The sequence below is a fragment of the Danio rerio genome, chromosome 19 (genome assembly GCF_052040795.2).
Source record: "Danio rerio strain M-AB ecotype USA chromosome 19, GRCz13ab, whole genome shotgun sequence".
NCBI classification, from domain to species: Eukaryota; Metazoa; Chordata; class Actinopteri; order Cypriniformes; family Danionidae; genus Danio; species Danio rerio.
In genome coordinates, this window is record NC_141039.2 from 51,191,015 (window position 1) to 51,207,752 (window position 16,738).

Consider the following 16,738-nt stretch of genomic DNA (forward strand, 5'->3'; position numbering starts at 1 on the left):
TTCTCCACACTATCGAGACGCTCCCTCAGTAGGCAGCAGAGCGTCATGATGCTGCGCGTGGGCGGGACCTGTGACGTCAGCGCGTGATATCGTTCCGCGGGCGGGAGTTCCGCGCGGCCTTTTCCTCGCGACAGCGGCTGATGAGCAGAAGCGGTAACCGCGAGAACGGCTCGGCGCTTCAGCATTAGGCGTGGACCGACCGACTTTACCGACCGACTGCACTCGTTCTGCCCCCGCGGACCCGACAGGATGGAGCTGATCACGATCCTCGAGAAGACCGTGTCTCCAGGTAAGCAATCCTCACACGCGCCTCTCCCGCGCACGGATGCCGTTTCTCCCGCGTGATGACCGGGGCTGAGCCGCTTCCCCGGGTGTGAGCGACGGTTAGCGGGCGGCTAACGCAGCGCAGGCCCGGTCGCTGAACCGCGAACGCGACGCGTTAATCTCCACCCGTCGAGTGGCGAACAGCAGCCGGACCCTCGGCTCGCCAGAGCAGGAGCGGGTTACCGGCCTGCTCGGTGTGTCCGGTCTCTGCGCGGTAACGAGTGTTAATGATCAGAGTTCACACACCGACACACGGCTCTACTTCATGGTCGCGCACATGTCGCGCCGCCGTGGGGTTTGTCCCGCCCGCGCTTCTGTTGGTAAAGTTGTTAGCAGTTAGCATGCTAGTCAGGAAGTGGCTAGGTGTTAGCATGGCTAGCACTCAGTCATCCTGTGCCGCTGCCTCTGAAAGTTCGCGCGTGTACGGCCGTGTCTAGTTTACACCGACTCTCCTCCCGCTCGGAGCCCGGTAAAGCGCTGTGGCCGAGCGCGATGCGGAGTTTCCCGGTTCTGACGCGCAGCTCCGCGTTTGGCGGGAGAGTTTCACAAGCGATCGATCAGGGAATTGACTGATGATTGTGATTGATTTTCAGATCGGAATGAGCTGGAGGCGGCACAGAAGTTTCTGGAGCAGGCGGCCATCGAGAACCTGGTGATGAAGCACACACACACACACACACACACACATCAACTGTCTCACAGACACACACACACTGTACTACTGTGTTGAATTGATAGTGTGTAAATTGTTTCTGGACCAGGACTCTGTTGTGTGTGTGGATCTCAGTACTGTGCTGAGATCAGCTCCAGCAGACCACTGGTTCTCCTACAGGTGTGTGTGTGTGTAACTCTGTGTTCTGCTTCTCAGCCGACCTTCCTGGTGGAGTTGTCCAAGGTGTTGGCGAACCCGGGGAACACACAGGTGGCTCGCGTCGCCGCCGGCCTGCAGGTCAAGAACTCTTTGACCTCTAAAGACCCGGAAGTGAAGAGTCAGTACCAGCAGAGATGGCTGGCTATCGACACCAGCGCACGCAGGGAGATCAAGAACTACGTAAGGATGCTGTGTGTGTGTGTGTGTGTGTAAGAGAGAGAGAGAGAGATCTTCAGGATGCAGGAAGGTAAAGTGTGTGTTCACAGAGATCAGACACACACTCCTAAATGATGGCGGTATTTGCTCAAACGGGCTGGACCAGCTGTAGAATGTGGATCTGCAGGAGTTTAGTACTTTCACTTACAGTAGTGCAGCGCTCAGCTTCCCCTGATCACTGACGGAGCATGCTGGAGTGTGTGTGTGTGTGATGTTGATGTGAGCGTCAGCATGGGGAACTTGAGTATTCATCTTGAAGTCCTCATGGCGGTCACTCTGCTGTTCTGAGATCAGCCTTTACAGCAGCAGGAGTTCAGTGATGATCAGCTGTGGTGAAAAACTTCGCTCAGTTTCTCCTGAACATCACTGCAGATGATTATAGTTTAATATTCAGGAAACCGCAGCACCTGAACACTACACCTGCAGACAGCCGTGTTCATGATGGAGGCATCGTGTGTGTGTGTGTGTGTGTGTGTGCGCGTGTGTGTGTGCACCGCCACTGCTGTTCTTCTGCTGTGCAGACAGGCCTGTGGAGGTTTAATGGAGCTCTGTGGTAGAGCGGGTAAATTGAGCTCTGGGCTCAGCTGTGCTGTTTAAGGCCCGACTGAAACACCTGCATTATTAAAGGGCCATGAGACCCCCTCGTTTCAGCAGGGTGTTTTCACACCTCTACTCTGGAAAAAGTCAGAAAAGTGGGCGTGTCCAGCTCTGTTTAGGGGGGAGTGTCGGAGGAACTAAAGTGGGAGGGTGTGGGAGTGTCTATTTGGGCACGCGCGAGTTTCAGAGTCAAAACACACACAGTAGAAAGTGATGGTGTTTAACCTACATGCACATCTGTAGTCGAATTATTTGCCAAATGATTAAATGCTGGACTTTAACTGCAGTTTGGCTCTTTCATTCAGGGAATTCATTCATGTCCCTCGCGACAAACGAGATATGTGATTCGAGGAACTGCTCTAAGCGTGTATTTTTCATGTAATGTTTGATCCCGCACGGCGAATGAGAGAAAAAAAACTCAGCATTTCCCGGAAACTTAAATGCACTCGGCAGGTAGTGTCAGAAAGCCGCGTGTGTTATTCCGGTCACTAAATGCGGTCACAAAATCCAACACGAGGGTAAAGTTTGGTTGTGGTGCTAACGTGTTTACACTCGGTGCAATAGTTTGTTAGATATAAACAAAGAGCGCTGGTCGCTCACTTACCAAACCTGTAGAGACAGGACAATCACCAGCAACTAGAGCCGCGTCTTTATTTAGAGGAGACTACAATCCGGATCTCAGCGTTTGCAGATGAGAACAGCTCTCAGGTAAACAATAATCCTCCTTAGACACGTAAGTTATTGTTGTCGAGCGTCGCGTACACTGTTAATCCACACGTGAGTCCAGCTGCGCTCTCACAGAGAGAAAATGAAAACAAAACTTCACTGCAGCAAACTATTAAAGCAACACTTCACGCTTGTTTTGCCAACACAACGTGGCGTCTCTGTCGTGTAAACATGGTGACAGTAATGAATATTAATGAAGTTGCACAATAGAGCGCGCTGATTGGTTTGAACCAAGCCTTACTCATGCATTAATGCAGCACACTGTAAGACGTAATAAGACACACTCTGGCACAGACGTCCAGTCTGCACGCTGGAATACACGCTATTATCTCATGACCGTGACGCAGCTTCAAAAATTCGTTTCAAACCGGAAGTACGAATTTGCTTAAAATAACGCTAAAACAACCAATTTACACTTTTTAGTGAAATATAGGTGTCCTAATAGTGTTTTTAGCAGTGTGGGACACATATACCACTGTCAACAGCTCAACACATGTGCTCTGGTGTTTCGTGACCCTTTAAGGTCCAGTTCTGTTTTCACCCCTTCCTCTTGACCTTTGAAAGCAAGTGTGAAGGGGAAGGGCTTCAAATGTACCCCTGAGCACAGCACCTGCACACGTCCTCCTCCGTCATCACCATCTCCAGCTTCATATGAGATCAGACGATGGCGACTGCTGTAGTTACTGCAGTTGTGTTCTTTGCAGGGCTGGAAATTGTGACCGTTTTGCTCTCATATGAGCCGGAATTGTGTCTATGTGGCCGCAGTATATATTGGAGCATTTGTGCGAGTGCATATATTGTTGTCGTGCGACCGGTTTTCACAGCACAATGTTCAGCACACGTGTAGATTTAGGAGGCCTTCACACATTTCCCAGCTCAGCAGTGTGTATAGCAGTCGTCATGTCCACTTGCTGCAGTAAACAAACCCGCAATGCCTGCCCCGCCTTCAAGCTCTTCTTATTGGCCCACAGCGCTACAACAGAACACCAATGGATTGGTTAATATCAGCTGTCAATCACTCAGTTCAGATGACGGAGCTACAGAGGTCTGGATAATGGAGAATGAACACAGCACTGACAGATTGAGTTTTAGACAGCAGCTAAAGGGACAGATAACGGCTCGTCTGATCAGTGATCATGTGGAGAACGTCGATCCAGCATCTACACTTTCCCAAGAGTGGCTAAAAGACTTCCAGTGTTCGAGATCCGCTATGAAAAGGACTGAAGCGTTCGCTGTAAAGCCGCTGGGACGGAGTTTTCAGGTAGCAGTGTTTGCCGCTGAATCTACACATGAAGCAGGAGATGTTCAAACCTTATTTAATCATCACGATGCTGTCAGCGACTGACCCCGCGCTCACCATCGCTGAAGAGCATGCGCTGACCGAGATCAAGCTGATACTGCAGCTCATTAGAGACCGTTTCTGCTGTTAAGATGATGGATGCCAATAATAATTTCTGTCATCATCATCATCTGTGCAGTATGAGACGGCACCGGTGAGAACAGCACTGTGATTATTGTTACCTCAGTTCATCTCCGTCACGTGCAGCAGTGTGTGCAGGCCGCTGAGCGCAGGCAGAGTTTGTTGATTTGTTAGTTAGGGTTAGAGGCTTAATATATAACTCGATCTGTTCATATAAGACGTGTAGTAACGCTGCTCAGCATTTTCAGACGCTGCCACTACAATAAAGCTTCATTTCCAGCCTAGTGTGGTGTTTATCTGCAGGAAATCATTGATGACGTATATCCTGTTAGGAACCCTAACACTAGACTGTTGTGACGGAATATTGGAGTGTCAGTGTTGCGGGACTGCTGTACAGGAGTTGTGATTATGGATTGTAGATCGCCAAATTTAGCAGTTTTTATTTCTGTGTTTTTTTTTTTTTAAAGCATGACTGTAAAACAGGAACACCAGTATGGTTATAATAAAACATGCTTGTGTGTGTTGTAAGAGTTTGCAATAGTGACGACAAATCTTCATTTGTGGCTGGTGCATTCTGGGAAACTCTTACCTTTTGGTTTTGCATGTGGTCCTGGAGACGCTCTGTTCGAAGGGGTGTGTGTGTGTGTGTGTGTGTGTGTTTGTATGTTCTCTCAGCTGTTGTCTGTGTGCAGGTGCTGCAGACGCTGGGCACAGAGACGTACCGGCCCAGCTCCGCATCTCAGTGTGTGGCGGGCATCGCCTGCGCAGAGATCCCAGTAAACCAGTGGCCGGAGCTGATCCCACAGCTGGTGGCCAACGTGACGGACCCCAGCAGCACCGAACACATGAAGGAGTCCACGCTGGAGGCCATCGGCTACATCTGCCAGGACATAGTGAGTGCTTATTTATCTGTCTTTTAAACACACACACACACACACCTGCTGCTGCTCTGACTCTCACCTGTTCACCAGGACCCAGAGCACCTGCAGGACAGCGCCAACCAGATCCTGACCGCCATCATCCAGGGCATGAGGAAAGAGGAGCCCAGCAACAACGTCAAGCTGGCCGCCACCAACGCGCTGCTCAACTCGCTGGAGTTCACCAAAGCCAACTTCGACAAGGAGGTACTCACTCACTCACTCACTCACTCACTCACTCACTCACTCACTCACTCACTCACGGTGTTTACAGCTGCGAGAGTCTGCAGGACAGCGCTGTACATGTGCTCTAACTCTCACACACACTTTCTCTCTGCAGACGGAGAGACACTTCATCATGCAGGTGGTGTGTGAAGCCACGCAGTGTCCAGACACCAGGGTGTGTATCGCTCTATCAGACTGACACACACACACATGCGCATGTCCGTAATGCTGAGGGGTCTTACATGCCTGCTGTTTCTGTAGGTGAGAGTAGCTGCGTTACAGAACCTGGTGAAGATCATGTCCCTGTATTACCAGTACATGGAGACCTACATGGGTCCTGCACTGTTCGCCGTAAGTCTACAGACACTTTAAGGGGAAGGGGAGTGTGGGAAATCTGCTGATGGTGGATGTTTTGTCTTCAGATCACGATAGAGGCCATGAAGAGCGACATCGATGAGGTGGCCCTGCAGGGAATCGAGTTCTGGTCCAACGTGTGTGATGAGGAGATGGATCTGGCCATTGAGGCCACGGAGGTGAGTCTGCCTCCTGTAGGGGGCGCCACTGCTGTAGTGAGTCTCTCCTGTAGGGGGCGCCGCTGCTGCTGTAGTGTCTCTCCTGTAGGGGGCGCCGCTGCTGCTGTAGTGAGTCTCTCCTGTAGGGGGCGCCGCTGCTGTAGTGTCTCTCCTGTAGGGGGCGCTGCCACTCAGGGTTTGTGCTGTGTTTTGTCTGCAGGCCTCAGAGCAGGGCCGACCGCCGGAGCACACCAGCAAGTTTTACGCTAAAGGAGCCCTGCAGTACCTGGTGCCCATCCTGACGCAGACGCTCACTAAACAGGTAGAGTCAGGTGCAGCTCGGCGTGTTGTTCTTTGCCCTGTCGTCATCATCATCATCATCTCTGTGCTCTCCTGCAGGATGAAAACGATGACGATGACGACTGGAACCCGTGTAAGGCCGCAGGAGTGTGTCTGATGCTGCTGGCCACCTGCTGTGAGGATGATGTGGTGCCGCACGTGCTGCCCTTCATCAAGGAGCACATCAAACACCCCGACTGGCGCTACCGCGACGCCTCCGTCATGGCCTTCGGCTCTATCCTGGAGGGTCCTGAACTCAACCAGCTCAAACCACTCGTCATCCAGGTACAGCTCACGCAGAGCTGGTGTGTGTGCGTGTGTGTGTGCGCATGCGTGTGTGTGTGTGTGTAAGAGAGAGAGAGAGAGAGGCTCGTGTGTGTATATGTGTATGTGTGAGAGGCTCACGTGTGTGTGTTTGTGTGTGTGTGTTTGTGTGTGTGTGTGTGTGTGTGTGTGTGTGTGTGTCAGGCGATGCCCACGCTGATCGAGCTGATGAAAGACCCCAGTGTGGTGGTGCGGGACACGACGGCCTGGACTCTGGGCCGCATCTGTGATCTGCTGCCTGAAGCCGCCATCAATGAGGTGTATCTGAGCCCGCTGCTGCAGTGCCTGATCGAGGGGCTGGGGGCCGAACCACGCGTCGCCTCCAACGTCTGCTGGGTAATAGACTCTCTGACCACAGCTAACGTGACAGCAGCAACATGGTTTATGTCTGATGTGTGTGTGTGTGTGTGTGTGTAATGCTGTGTTCTCCGCTGCTGTTCTCAGGCTTTCTCCAGTCTGGCTGAGGCGGCGTATGAGGCCACAGATGTGGCGGATGATCAGGAGGAGCCGAGCACTTACTGCTTGTCCTCCTCCTTCGAGCTGATCGTGCAGAAGCTGCTGGAGACCACCGACAGGTAAAGCTGACCCCTACTGTACACTGGGTAATGCCAGCTCATGTATGGTTTGAAGTGTACATGTACATCATTAAAGAGCCCATATTATACATGTAATAGGGTCATATTTTGGTTGTAAGGGTCTCCAACAACAGTCTAATATGCAAGCAAGGTCAAAAAACACTTTCATTATCTTATAACCTGCATTTATTTTTACCTGATTATCCCAGCGACTCCCAGATGAATCGTCCAGTCACTCATTTGTTCCCAAACCCCTCGAGGCAACAACTTTAATCACCGGTGTGCGTGCGTGCGCGCATGTGTGTGTGTGTGTTTCTGTGTTAGAGGGCGGGGCCGCAGATTTTAAATCTTGAATAACTTGGGTTCATTGTAACGTCATGGCCAAACCTAATGACTCGTTATCAAGACGACTCGTTTGAAGCACTGAGTCGACTCTTTTATAGCTGAATCAACGGTTTTAAACACTGAACACTTACAGATTTAAGCCTTGGCTGGATACTTCACTTCACTTAGAGCTGTGATACACACTACATGGAGGAAAACCCATAATATGGGCTCTTTAACACAGTGTTATCAGTGCTCTTCAGGCGTAAGAGCATGAAGTGTGTGTGTGTGTGTGTGTCAGTGTTTCCTCTGAGCAGTGTTAAGTCAGGCTGTTTTCTCTCTGATAGGCCGGACGGGCACCAGAATAACCTGCGCAGCGCGGCGTACGAGGCTCTGATGGAGATCGTGAAGAACAGCGCGAAGGATTGTTACCCGGCGGTGCAGAAGACCACGCTGGTCATCATGGAGCGGCTGCAGCAGGTCCTGCAAATGGAGGTGAAGATCCGCTTCTGTGTCTGTGTGGAGATGAGTTGACCAGCACTGATGATGATGATGATGATGATGATGATGATGTGTATTGCTCTAGATCTGTCTCTCACTGAGCTGTATGATCTGCAGGACTGGACTGTATGATTCAAGCCTTTAGTAATGTTCAGTTCAGTAATGTTGCCTCCTGAACAGGTTTGGCTAAAGATTGAGCCTGTAGCATAACACTGATCAGCGATGCGACACAGGATCACGTCAGTCAGTCTGTTCCCCCAAACACCTGAACTTTCATTTGTCCCTGTAAATGAGCATTATAGGCCTGGCTGATCTGTGCTGATACTGTTCAGCAGAACACACACACACACACACACACAGTTGATCGTGTGTTCAGCATCATACACACTCGCTTCAGAAATACATGCCCATGTAGAGGAGCTGTGTGTGTGTGTGTGTGTGTGTGTGTGTGTGTGTGTGTGTGTGTGTGTTCTGGTTGTAATAACTGTGTGTTTTGTGCAGTCTCACATCCAGAGCACATCAGACCGAATCCAGTTCAATGACCTCCAGTCTCTGCTGTGCGCCACGCTACAGGTCAGTGTGTGTGTGAGTAAGTGTGTGTATGTATGAGTGTGTGTTCTGAGCTGTTTGTACTCCTGCAGAACGTGCTGAGGAAGGTGCAGCATCAGGATGCGCTGCAGATCTCGGATGTGGTGATGGCGTCGCTGCTGCGCATGTTTCAGAGCACCGCCGGCTCCGGAGGCGTGCAGGAGGACGCACTGATGGCCGTCAGCACACTGGTGGAGGGTGAGGAGCAACACACACACACACACACCATCATCATCATCATAGACACTCAAACTCCATCACATCTGTCGTTATTGTCATGTGATCAGAGCTGTGGTGTGTCAGTCGGTGTCCGCCGCTGTCTGCTTGGTTCTCTGATTAAGCCAGGTCTTCTGTTTGTTCTCCTCCAGTTTTGGGCAGTGACTTCCTGAAGTACATGGACGCCTTCAAGCCTTTCCTGATTATCGGACTGAAGAATTATGCAGAATATCAGGTAAAGCTGGGGCATTGCGGCGTGAGTGTTGATGATCGTTCCTCCTGCCGCTCAGAGATCATGCGGCTCAGGATTTTAGATCATCATAGAGAAATCTGAGTCTGTTTCACCCGGTGTGTGCCGACCGACGGTCTCCTGTGGCCACGCTGGACTTTGCGGGACTCTACAGCTGTAAACCTGCTGAAAATACCTGGACATAAACCATAAAGCAGAAGTGTTGAACTGTGTGTGTGTGTGTGTGTGTGTGTGTGTGTGTGTGTGTGTGTGTGTGTGTGTGCTGCAGGTCTGCCTGGCTGCGGTGGGACTGGTGTGTGATCTGTGTCGGGCTCTGATGGCCAATATTCTGCCTTACTGTGATGAAATCATGCAGCTGCTGCTGGAGAATCTGGGTGTAAGTACAGCTCCGCTCAGGCCGTGACTGCAGCACACTGCTGGACTACACCAGCTCTACATGCTCCACTGCCGACACTTCCTCTTCTCTAATGCAGAAACAGCGCTAGTCTTTCGTTTCTGTCTTTGTTTTGTACTAATAAAAGTCCAGTTCTGTTGGCGTGTTGAATAGGGCTGACGGTTACTCCATTACCTGCTCTTCTCTTTAAAACTCCTGCATCCTCACATCTCCTGGCGTTAGGGGTTATATAGTGAAGCAGCGCTGGTCAAACTGGGGCTGTTAGCACTGATCAAGCTTCGGCAGACTCTTCTCAGCTGAATGCAGAAGTGTATGAATAGTACACTAACTATGAGTAGAGCGCGAGCCGGCACAGTGAACACTGCGTGATGATGATGATGATGATGATGGTATCAGCTGACGGAAGCGCTGACGTCTCATTCGCCCAGAGCGTCAGTCGTGCAGCTGCTGGAGCTCTTCATCTGAGGAGTTTTGCTCTCGATTTATTTTTGGTTTGGGGCTCTGAAAGGATTTGCCCTACACTGAGGGGCCTTCAGCTGAGAGCCTGTTTTATTTGACAAGATGGCCATGAGGTCAGCAGGGTAGTGAGCTAGTGTGGGGAACGGCCATGATGAGCTCTGGGTCGTGTTCAGATGTGCACTAATACACCACACACATGATCTGTTCTCCACTGTCTCAGTGCTAAAGCTGCGCTTACACTAGTTCAGCATGTAATCGTGTGTGTGTGTGTGTGTGCGCGCAGAATGAGAATGTGCACCGCTCCGTCAAGCCCCAGATTCTGTCTGTGTTTGGAGACATCGCTCTCGCCATTGGAGGAGAATTCAAGAAGTACCTGGACATTGTGCTGGACACTCTGCAGCAGGCCTCGCAGGCACAGGTGGACAAGGTGAGCAGATGAACACACACACACACACACGGCGCTCAGTGTTTGACGATTGTTGTTGAACTTCTGTCTATTATCATCTGTGGTGCTGTGATGTCCTTCAGTCGTGTAGAGCAGACGTTCAGCGCTGCTCTGGGCTATCACTGATCTTAAACAGTTCAATGAGAAGATCTCCAGACCTGACCGCTGACAGCACACACACTGTCTGTCTGTTACACGAGCTGAGCTGTGTGTGTGTGTGTGTGTGTGTGTGTGTGTGTGTGTGTCTGCAGACGGACTATGATATGGTGGATTACCTGAACGAGCTGCGTGAGGGCTGTCTGGAGGCCTACACCGGCATCATCCAGGGCCTGAAGGGGGACCAGGAGAATGTGCACCGTAAGTGAACACACACACACACACACACACACTTCAGCATTGCATGGCGTGTGCGTAATGTGTGTGTTCTCCTGCGCAGCCGATGTGATGCTGGTTCAGCCGCGTGTGGAGTTCATCTTGTCCTTCATTCACCACATCGCAGAGGACGAGGACCGATCTGACGGAGTCGTGGCTAATGCTGTAGGGCTCATCGGGTGAGGCACATACACACACACACACACACACACACACACACACACACACACTCGTACAGACAGACATTGTGCAGTAGTCTGACCCCTGTGTGTGTGTGTGTGTGTCAGGGACCTGTGCACCACCTTCGGGAAGGATGTGATGAAGCTGGTGGAGGTGCGTCCTCAGATCAATGACCTGCTGACTGAAGGCCGGAGATCCAAAACCAGCAAAACCAAGACTCTGGCCACGTGGGCCGCCAAGGAGCTGCGCAAGCTGAAGAGCCAAGCCTGGTGCGTGACCTCTGACCCCACAAACCTGCCTGTGTGTGTGTGTGTGTGTGTGTGTGTGTGTGTGTGTGTGTGTGTGTTAAAGCTGTTCACTCCAGTCTGAGGAGCACAGAGAGTGTGTGTTTCTCTGGCCCTCACTCTGCGAGTGTGTGACGTGTTGTTCTCCTGTGTGTGTGTGTGTGTGTGTGTGTGTGTTTCTCTGGCCCTCACTCTGCGAGTGTGTGACATGTTGTTCTCCTGTGTGTGTGTGTGTGTGTGTGTGTGTGTGTGTGTGTGTGTGTGTGTGTGTTCCTCTGCCCCCCACTCAGCATGTGTGTGACGTGTTGTTCTCCTCTGTGTGTGTGTGTGTGTGTGTGTGTGTGTGTTCCTCTGCCCCTCACTCAGCGTGTGTGTGACGTGTTGTTCTCCTCTGTGTGTGTGTGTGTGTGTGTGTGTGTTCCTCTGCCCCTCACTCAGCGTGTGTGTGACGTGTTGTTCTCCTGTGTGTGTGTGTGACGTGTTGTTCTCCTGTGTGTGTGTGTTCCTCTGGCCCTCAGTCAGCGTGTGTGTGTGACGTGTTGTTCTGTGTGTGTGTGTGTGTGTGTGTGTGTGTGTGTGTGTGTGTGTGTGTTCCTCTGCCCCCCACTCAGCATGTGTGTGACGTGTTGTTCTCCTCTGTGTGTGTGTGTGTGTGTGTGTGTGTGTGTGTGTGTGTGTGTTCCTCTGCCCCTCACTCAGCGTGTGTGTGACGTGTTGTTCTCCTGTGTGTGTGTGTGACGTGTTGTTCTCCTGTGTGTGTGTGTGTGTTCCTCTGGCCCTCAGTCAGCGTGTGTGTGACGTGTTGTTCTCCTGTGTGTGTGTGTGTGTTCCTCTCAGCGTGTGTGTGTGACGTGTTGTTCTCCTGTGTGTGTGTGTGTGTGTGTGTGTGTGTGTGTGTGTGTGTGTGACGTGTTGTTCTCCTGTGTGTGTGTGTGTGTGTGACGTGTTGTTCTCCTGTGTGTGTGTGTGTGTGTTCCTCAGCGTGTGTGTGACGTGTTGTTCTCCTGTGTGTGTGTGTGTGTGTGTGTGTGTGTGTGTGTGTGTGTGTGTGTGTGTGACGTGTTGTTCTCCTGTGTGTGTGTGTGTGTGTTCCTCTCAGCGTGTGTGTGACGTGTTGTTCTCCTGTGTGTGTGTGTGTGTGTGTGTGTGTGTGTGTGTGTGTGTGTGTGTGTGTGTGTGTGTGTGTGTGACGTGTTGTTCTCCTGTGTGTGTGTGTGTGTGTTCCTCTCAGCGTGTGTGTGACGTGTTGTTCTCCTGTGTGTGTGTGACGTGTTGTTCTCCTGTGTGCGCAGATCTCCGGCTGTGGAGTTTCTTCTTCTTCTTCTACCAGGACAAATGGAAATGAAAGCCCTGCGGTTCTTCTGTCTTTTAGAGCTGTGGACAGAAGTGCTTGTGCGCTGATGAGTGTGTGTGCGAGTGTGAGAGCGAGTGTAAGAGCGAGAGATTGACACACACCTTCAGTCCAGCTCCAGCAGAGGAACAGCGGCACACACCTCCACCTTCTCCACCTGCCCGCGTTCTCCATCCTGACCCGATCCTCCCCCCGGCCCGATCAGCTGCAGGACTGACCGTCACACACTGATTAGCAGACGGCGGCCGCGGGAACCTGCTGCTGGAGCCATGATGGCGTGACTGGAGTGTGTGTGTGTGAGTGAGCGAGGGCGGCGCTGTTTCCGCGTCGTCTCTCAATATTTCAACCAATAATAAATAAAGGTGATCAATATCTTGTTTGCGATTGAGTGAGCTGCTCTTGCGTTCCCTCGGCGAGCGGCAGTGGAGGCGTCCGGCCTCTCGTCACGGCTGCGCTACATTACTGGCCTCCTCCTCCTCCTCCTCCTCCTCTGTGTTTCTTTAATAATAGTGCTGATTGAGTAATGGTTCTCTTACCGGTGTGTGTTAGTATGGATGTGCGGATCGGAGCTTCACCTGCCCTGCCTAGGGAAGACTATTGCCACTACAGGCGCAGGCTCCGGCGGAGCGACGGGATATTAGACACCTCCACACGCGACTTTATTCTCCTTTATTTGTTTTGCAGGAAACTGAGTGCCAAACCCAGCGGTGCAGATGGACTTGAGCTTAATGTGTTACTCGTAGAAGATGCGAATTAATAATACACACGTCAGCGGCGGCGAGCCGAGCAGCATCCATGTGCTTTTGGTTGTAATTTTTTGTTTTGTTTTCCTCTTGCGGCACTTAATTGGAGTCATTCACCGAGCTTTTAAGAAGACGACGACGGACAGAATCAGACATTTGTATGAGGTTATATTTTTCCATTGATATGAAAATAAAGTTAAATTAAATCTTTCTGCTGTGTGTGTGTGTGTGTTGTGTCTTCAATAATGGCACATAAATGAGCAGCACACGTCCACAAGACCAGTTCAGGAAAATAATTTAATAATAAATACATTTAAATAGAACATTACAGCGCACCCACAGGGCACAACATGTGTTAAACACACAACATGTGTCGGTCAACATGTGTTAAACACAACATGTGTCGGCTACCAAAATAACAAATGTTCAAAACAATAAATATTAAATATATAAATATGTAGCGAAAGTCATGGTGTGTGTGTATGTGCGTGCAGTTAGCATTGAGACACACTGATGCAGCGCAGGCTGCGGAACACGTCCTGCATGAAGCTGCGCAGCTGCCGGAGTGTCGCGCGCACACGCACCTGCAGCTTGAACTGGCTGAGTGGAGCCGAGAGAGTGTGTGTGTGCGGCAACACCTGAGGACCAGCAGAGGGCACCTGGAGGAGGAGCTGCAGAACACAGAGCGCATTACACACCAGTACACACTAATACCAGTCAGTAATACACACACGCTCACCACTGTACACTAGTGTCAGTCAGTAACACACACACACACACTCACCAGCGTGCGCAGCTCTGCGAGGTCGTTCAGTAGGTTCTCTGGGCGGCAGGGCTCCAGCAGCTTCAGCAGGACTCTGTGATGAAGCTCCAGACCGATGAGCATCCGCTGCACACGCTCCTCCTGCACACACACACACAATGTTAGACACACCACTATACACCTACAAACACTGCACACACATGCAACATAAGTGTGTATTTACAGGTGTTAGTGTGTATTTACCAGTGTTAAATCCTCAGATTTGAGCAGCGGCAACGTCGGGATCTGGAACTCACTGGATAAAAACTCCTCAGTGGAGGAACTCAAACCCTGCACACACACACACACACACACACACACACACACACTTACGTTAGGAGAACAGCTGTTACTGTTGGAGCATCTCTAACCATGTGTGTGTGTGTGTTCAGTGTGTGTGTGTGTGTGTGTGTGTGTTGGGGGATGCTCACAGTGTTGGGTGCGCAGAGCTCCTGCACAGCTGGAATGTCGTTTAGGATCTTCTTGGCCAAACTCAAGGCTCTCAGAGTGTGTTCAGTGTGTGTGTGTGTTAGCTGTGGCTGTAGGGGCACACACAGCAGCTGGCACACACAGAGGTGCAGCAGAACTGAGGAACATGAAGGAGAAAGATGATTATCCTCCATCAGACAGTATTACTGCATTATAAGACAGAGAGCAGGTCACTGAGTCTCCTCATGATGACTACAATAATCATCACAATGATCAATAATAATAATAATCATCGTCACAATGATCAATAATAATCATCATAATCTTCACAATGATCAATAATAATAATAATCATCATCACAATGATCAATAATAATAATAATCATCATCACAATGATCAATAATAATATTAATATCTCACGGAGGCAGCAGGTCTTCATGGCGGCTCGCCGGTGCTCGGTGTCCGGTGTTGGGTGCTGCTGTGCGGATCTGGAGGCTTTTAAAGAGCCTGATTGTTCAACTGGGGAAACTTCCATGACTGATCGGCGTCGCGTTATTGCGTCTGAAGCGTTGCGAAAAACACTGACAAAAAGAAGGAAACAGTCAGTCAGTCCTCGGGGTTACTCGAGCCGGTGTTTACCGGCGGATGCTCTTCCTGAAACACCCACCCACGCACACACACACACACACACACACACACACACACGTGGCTCACCTGCACCGCGTGTCTACGCTGGCGAACACCGGGAGCGCATGCGCACTCGGAGCCCGCAGGACTCCAACCGCAGACCTGCCGCCGCTGCACCGGGAATAAACCGCTCCGTCACTCATATCGCCGTTCACACCGGTACACAGAGCGTTATTGAGCGGGGATTAAACGCGGATTAGAGCTTCAGATCCCGGGAATTCTGCAGTTTCGTCAGAGCAGGAAGCAGAAGCAGAAACCGCAGCAGCAGAGCCCCAATGACGCCCGGAGCCGCGTCACAGCCGCGTTGAGCAATCCGCCGTTTCCCCGCCACTGATGCGGGATTATTACAGCACTGCTGCAGGCGAGACTAATGATGGAGCTGTAATGAGGCTTTATGGTTATTCACTACACTTCCTCCTCCATCAATCAGTCTAAAATAATCAATAATCATGAGGAGACCGGGCCGGGTCAACAACATTTTGGGCCCCGCGGCTGCAGCAAACCCAAGGCAGGGGCCCGTGTATTTCACCACCTCACATCAGTTTTTTTTTGTAATTATTATTATACTTATTAATATTGTTATCTAGGGGCGAGGCAATGGCGCAGTGGGTAGTGCTGTCATCTCACAGCAAGAAGGTCGCTGGTTCAAACCTCGGGTCAGTTGGTGTTTCTGTGTGGAGTTTGCATGTTCTCCCTGTGTTCGCGTGGGTTTTCTCTGGGTGCTCCGGTTTCCCCCACAGTCCAAACACATGCGGTACAGGTGAATTGGGTAGGCTAAATTGTCCGTAGTGTATGAGTGTGTGTGTGTGAGAATGTGTGTGTGGGTGTTTCCCAGAGATGGGTTGCAGCTGGAAGGGCATCCGCTGCGTAAAAACTTGTTGGATAAGTTGGTGGTTCATTCCGCTGTGGTGACCTTGGATTAATAAAGGGACTAAGCCGACAAGAAAATGAATGAATGAATATTGTTATGTAATTTTCAAGCAGGCGGTTCATTCCGCTGTGGCGACCCCAGATTAATAAGAGGGTAAAGGCCGTGTACACTAGTGCTGTTTGCTTGTGTTTCAGTAGATGTTTAACTAAATAAAGGGCGCCAGGTGTGGGGTGGGGGTTGTTGTGCGCGTTCTCATCAGCTGTGTTGTCGAGCGCGTACTGTAAGGGGGGGAGGGGGTGGAGCGCGCGTACTCAAGATCGATGTTGTCGCGCGTCTACTGAACGACGGGAGTGAGGGTGTGTCGCGGGGCACTTTTGATCATTTTGGAAGGGCACTTTCTATCCAACACTAAATAGGGCACGTGCACTGCACAGGTTGAGCCCCATGTGTGCACGGGCCTGCCTATAATCCTAATACTGAGGAGGCGGCGAGTCAGAGAACAACAGCTCTGCTATACTCCTGCACGAGTGCTTCATCAGTTATCAGAGCCGCACGTTACTGTGAACTTCCACAGCACAAACGCCTGAAGCGTCCTGAGCTCGTCCATCAGCCCATCACAGAGGGTTAGCATTAGCATGTTTGTCAGCGACAGTGTTTCATCACTCCGCATTATTACTGTAGTTTTACAGATCTTCTTCTTAGAACGCAAATTACCCATGATGCCCTGCGTGTGTGCAAGGAGAATGCTAAAAACTTCCGGTGTGTGACCTGACCACGCTTTATATAGCGAACGCC

The 16,738-nt window shown here is 50.9% G+C and overlaps 2 protein-coding genes and 1 non-coding gene across 3 annotated transcripts; 2 read left to right on the forward strand and 1 right to left on the reverse strand.

The window, feature by feature from the left end:
• Positions 1 to 97: 97 nt before the first annotated feature.
• kpnb1 (karyopherin (importin) beta 1) lies at positions 98 to 13,364 on the forward strand. The gene is made up of 22 exons (NM_001037702.3): positions 98 to 289; positions 918 to 976; positions 1,193 to 1,375; positions 4,847 to 5,047; positions 5,126 to 5,278; positions 5,412 to 5,471; positions 5,558 to 5,647; positions 5,719 to 5,829; positions 6,029 to 6,130; positions 6,208 to 6,432; positions 6,616 to 6,807; positions 6,916 to 7,046; positions 7,718 to 7,865; positions 8,373 to 8,444; positions 8,513 to 8,657; positions 8,828 to 8,910; positions 9,194 to 9,301; positions 10,062 to 10,205; positions 10,475 to 10,580; positions 10,660 to 10,774; positions 10,883 to 11,044; positions 12,352 to 13,364. Coding segments are annotated over exons 1-22 (2,631 nt in total). The 5' UTR covers positions 98 to 249; the 3' UTR covers positions 12,353 to 13,364.
• On the forward strand, positions 8,940 to 9,081 carry LOC137488582 (small nucleolar RNA SNORA79). Its single transcript, XR_015517379.1, has one exon. It is a non-coding gene; the product is annotated as a small nucleolar RNA SNORA79 (small nucleolar RNA).
• Positions 13,365 to 13,524: 160 nt separating the features above from the next.
• csf3b (colony stimulating factor 3 (granulocyte) b) lies at positions 13,525 to 15,147 on the reverse strand. The gene is made up of 6 exons (NM_001143754.2): positions 15,100 to 15,147; positions 14,806 to 14,966; positions 14,387 to 14,541; positions 14,160 to 14,246; positions 13,938 to 14,057; positions 13,525 to 13,824 (listed from the first exon to the last, which is right to left on the reverse strand). The coding sequence occupies exons 2-6, from the start codon at positions 14,822 to 14,824 to the stop codon at positions 13,648 to 13,650; spliced, it is 558 nt and encodes a 185-aa protein (NP_001137226.1). The 5' UTR covers positions 14,825 to 14,966; positions 15,100 to 15,147; the 3' UTR covers positions 13,525 to 13,647.
• Between the last annotated feature and the right edge of the window lie 1,591 nt (positions 15,148 to 16,738).

Coding starts and splice junctions, on each gene's coding strand:
- kpnb1 (NM_001037702.3), top strand. CDS start 250: ATGGAGCTGATCACGATCCTCGAGAAGACCGTGTCTCCAG. Junction 6,433..6,615: donor TCAAACCACTCGTCATCCAG/GTACAGCTCACG, acceptor TGTGTGTGTCAG/GCGATGCCCACGCTGATCGA. Junction 9,302..10,061: donor TGCTGCTGGAGAATCTGGGT/GTAAGTACAGCT, acceptor GTGTGCGCGCAG/AATGAGAATGTGCACCGCTC.
- csf3b (NM_001143754.2), bottom strand. Junction 14,058..14,159: donor AATCTGAGGATTTAACACTG/GTAAATACACAC, acceptor GTGTGTGTGCAG/GAGGAGCGTGTGCAGCGGAT. Junction 13,825..13,937: donor TCGCAGAGCTGCGCACGCTG/GTGAGTGTGTGT, acceptor TGTGTTCTGCAG/CTCCTCCTCCAGGTGCCCTC.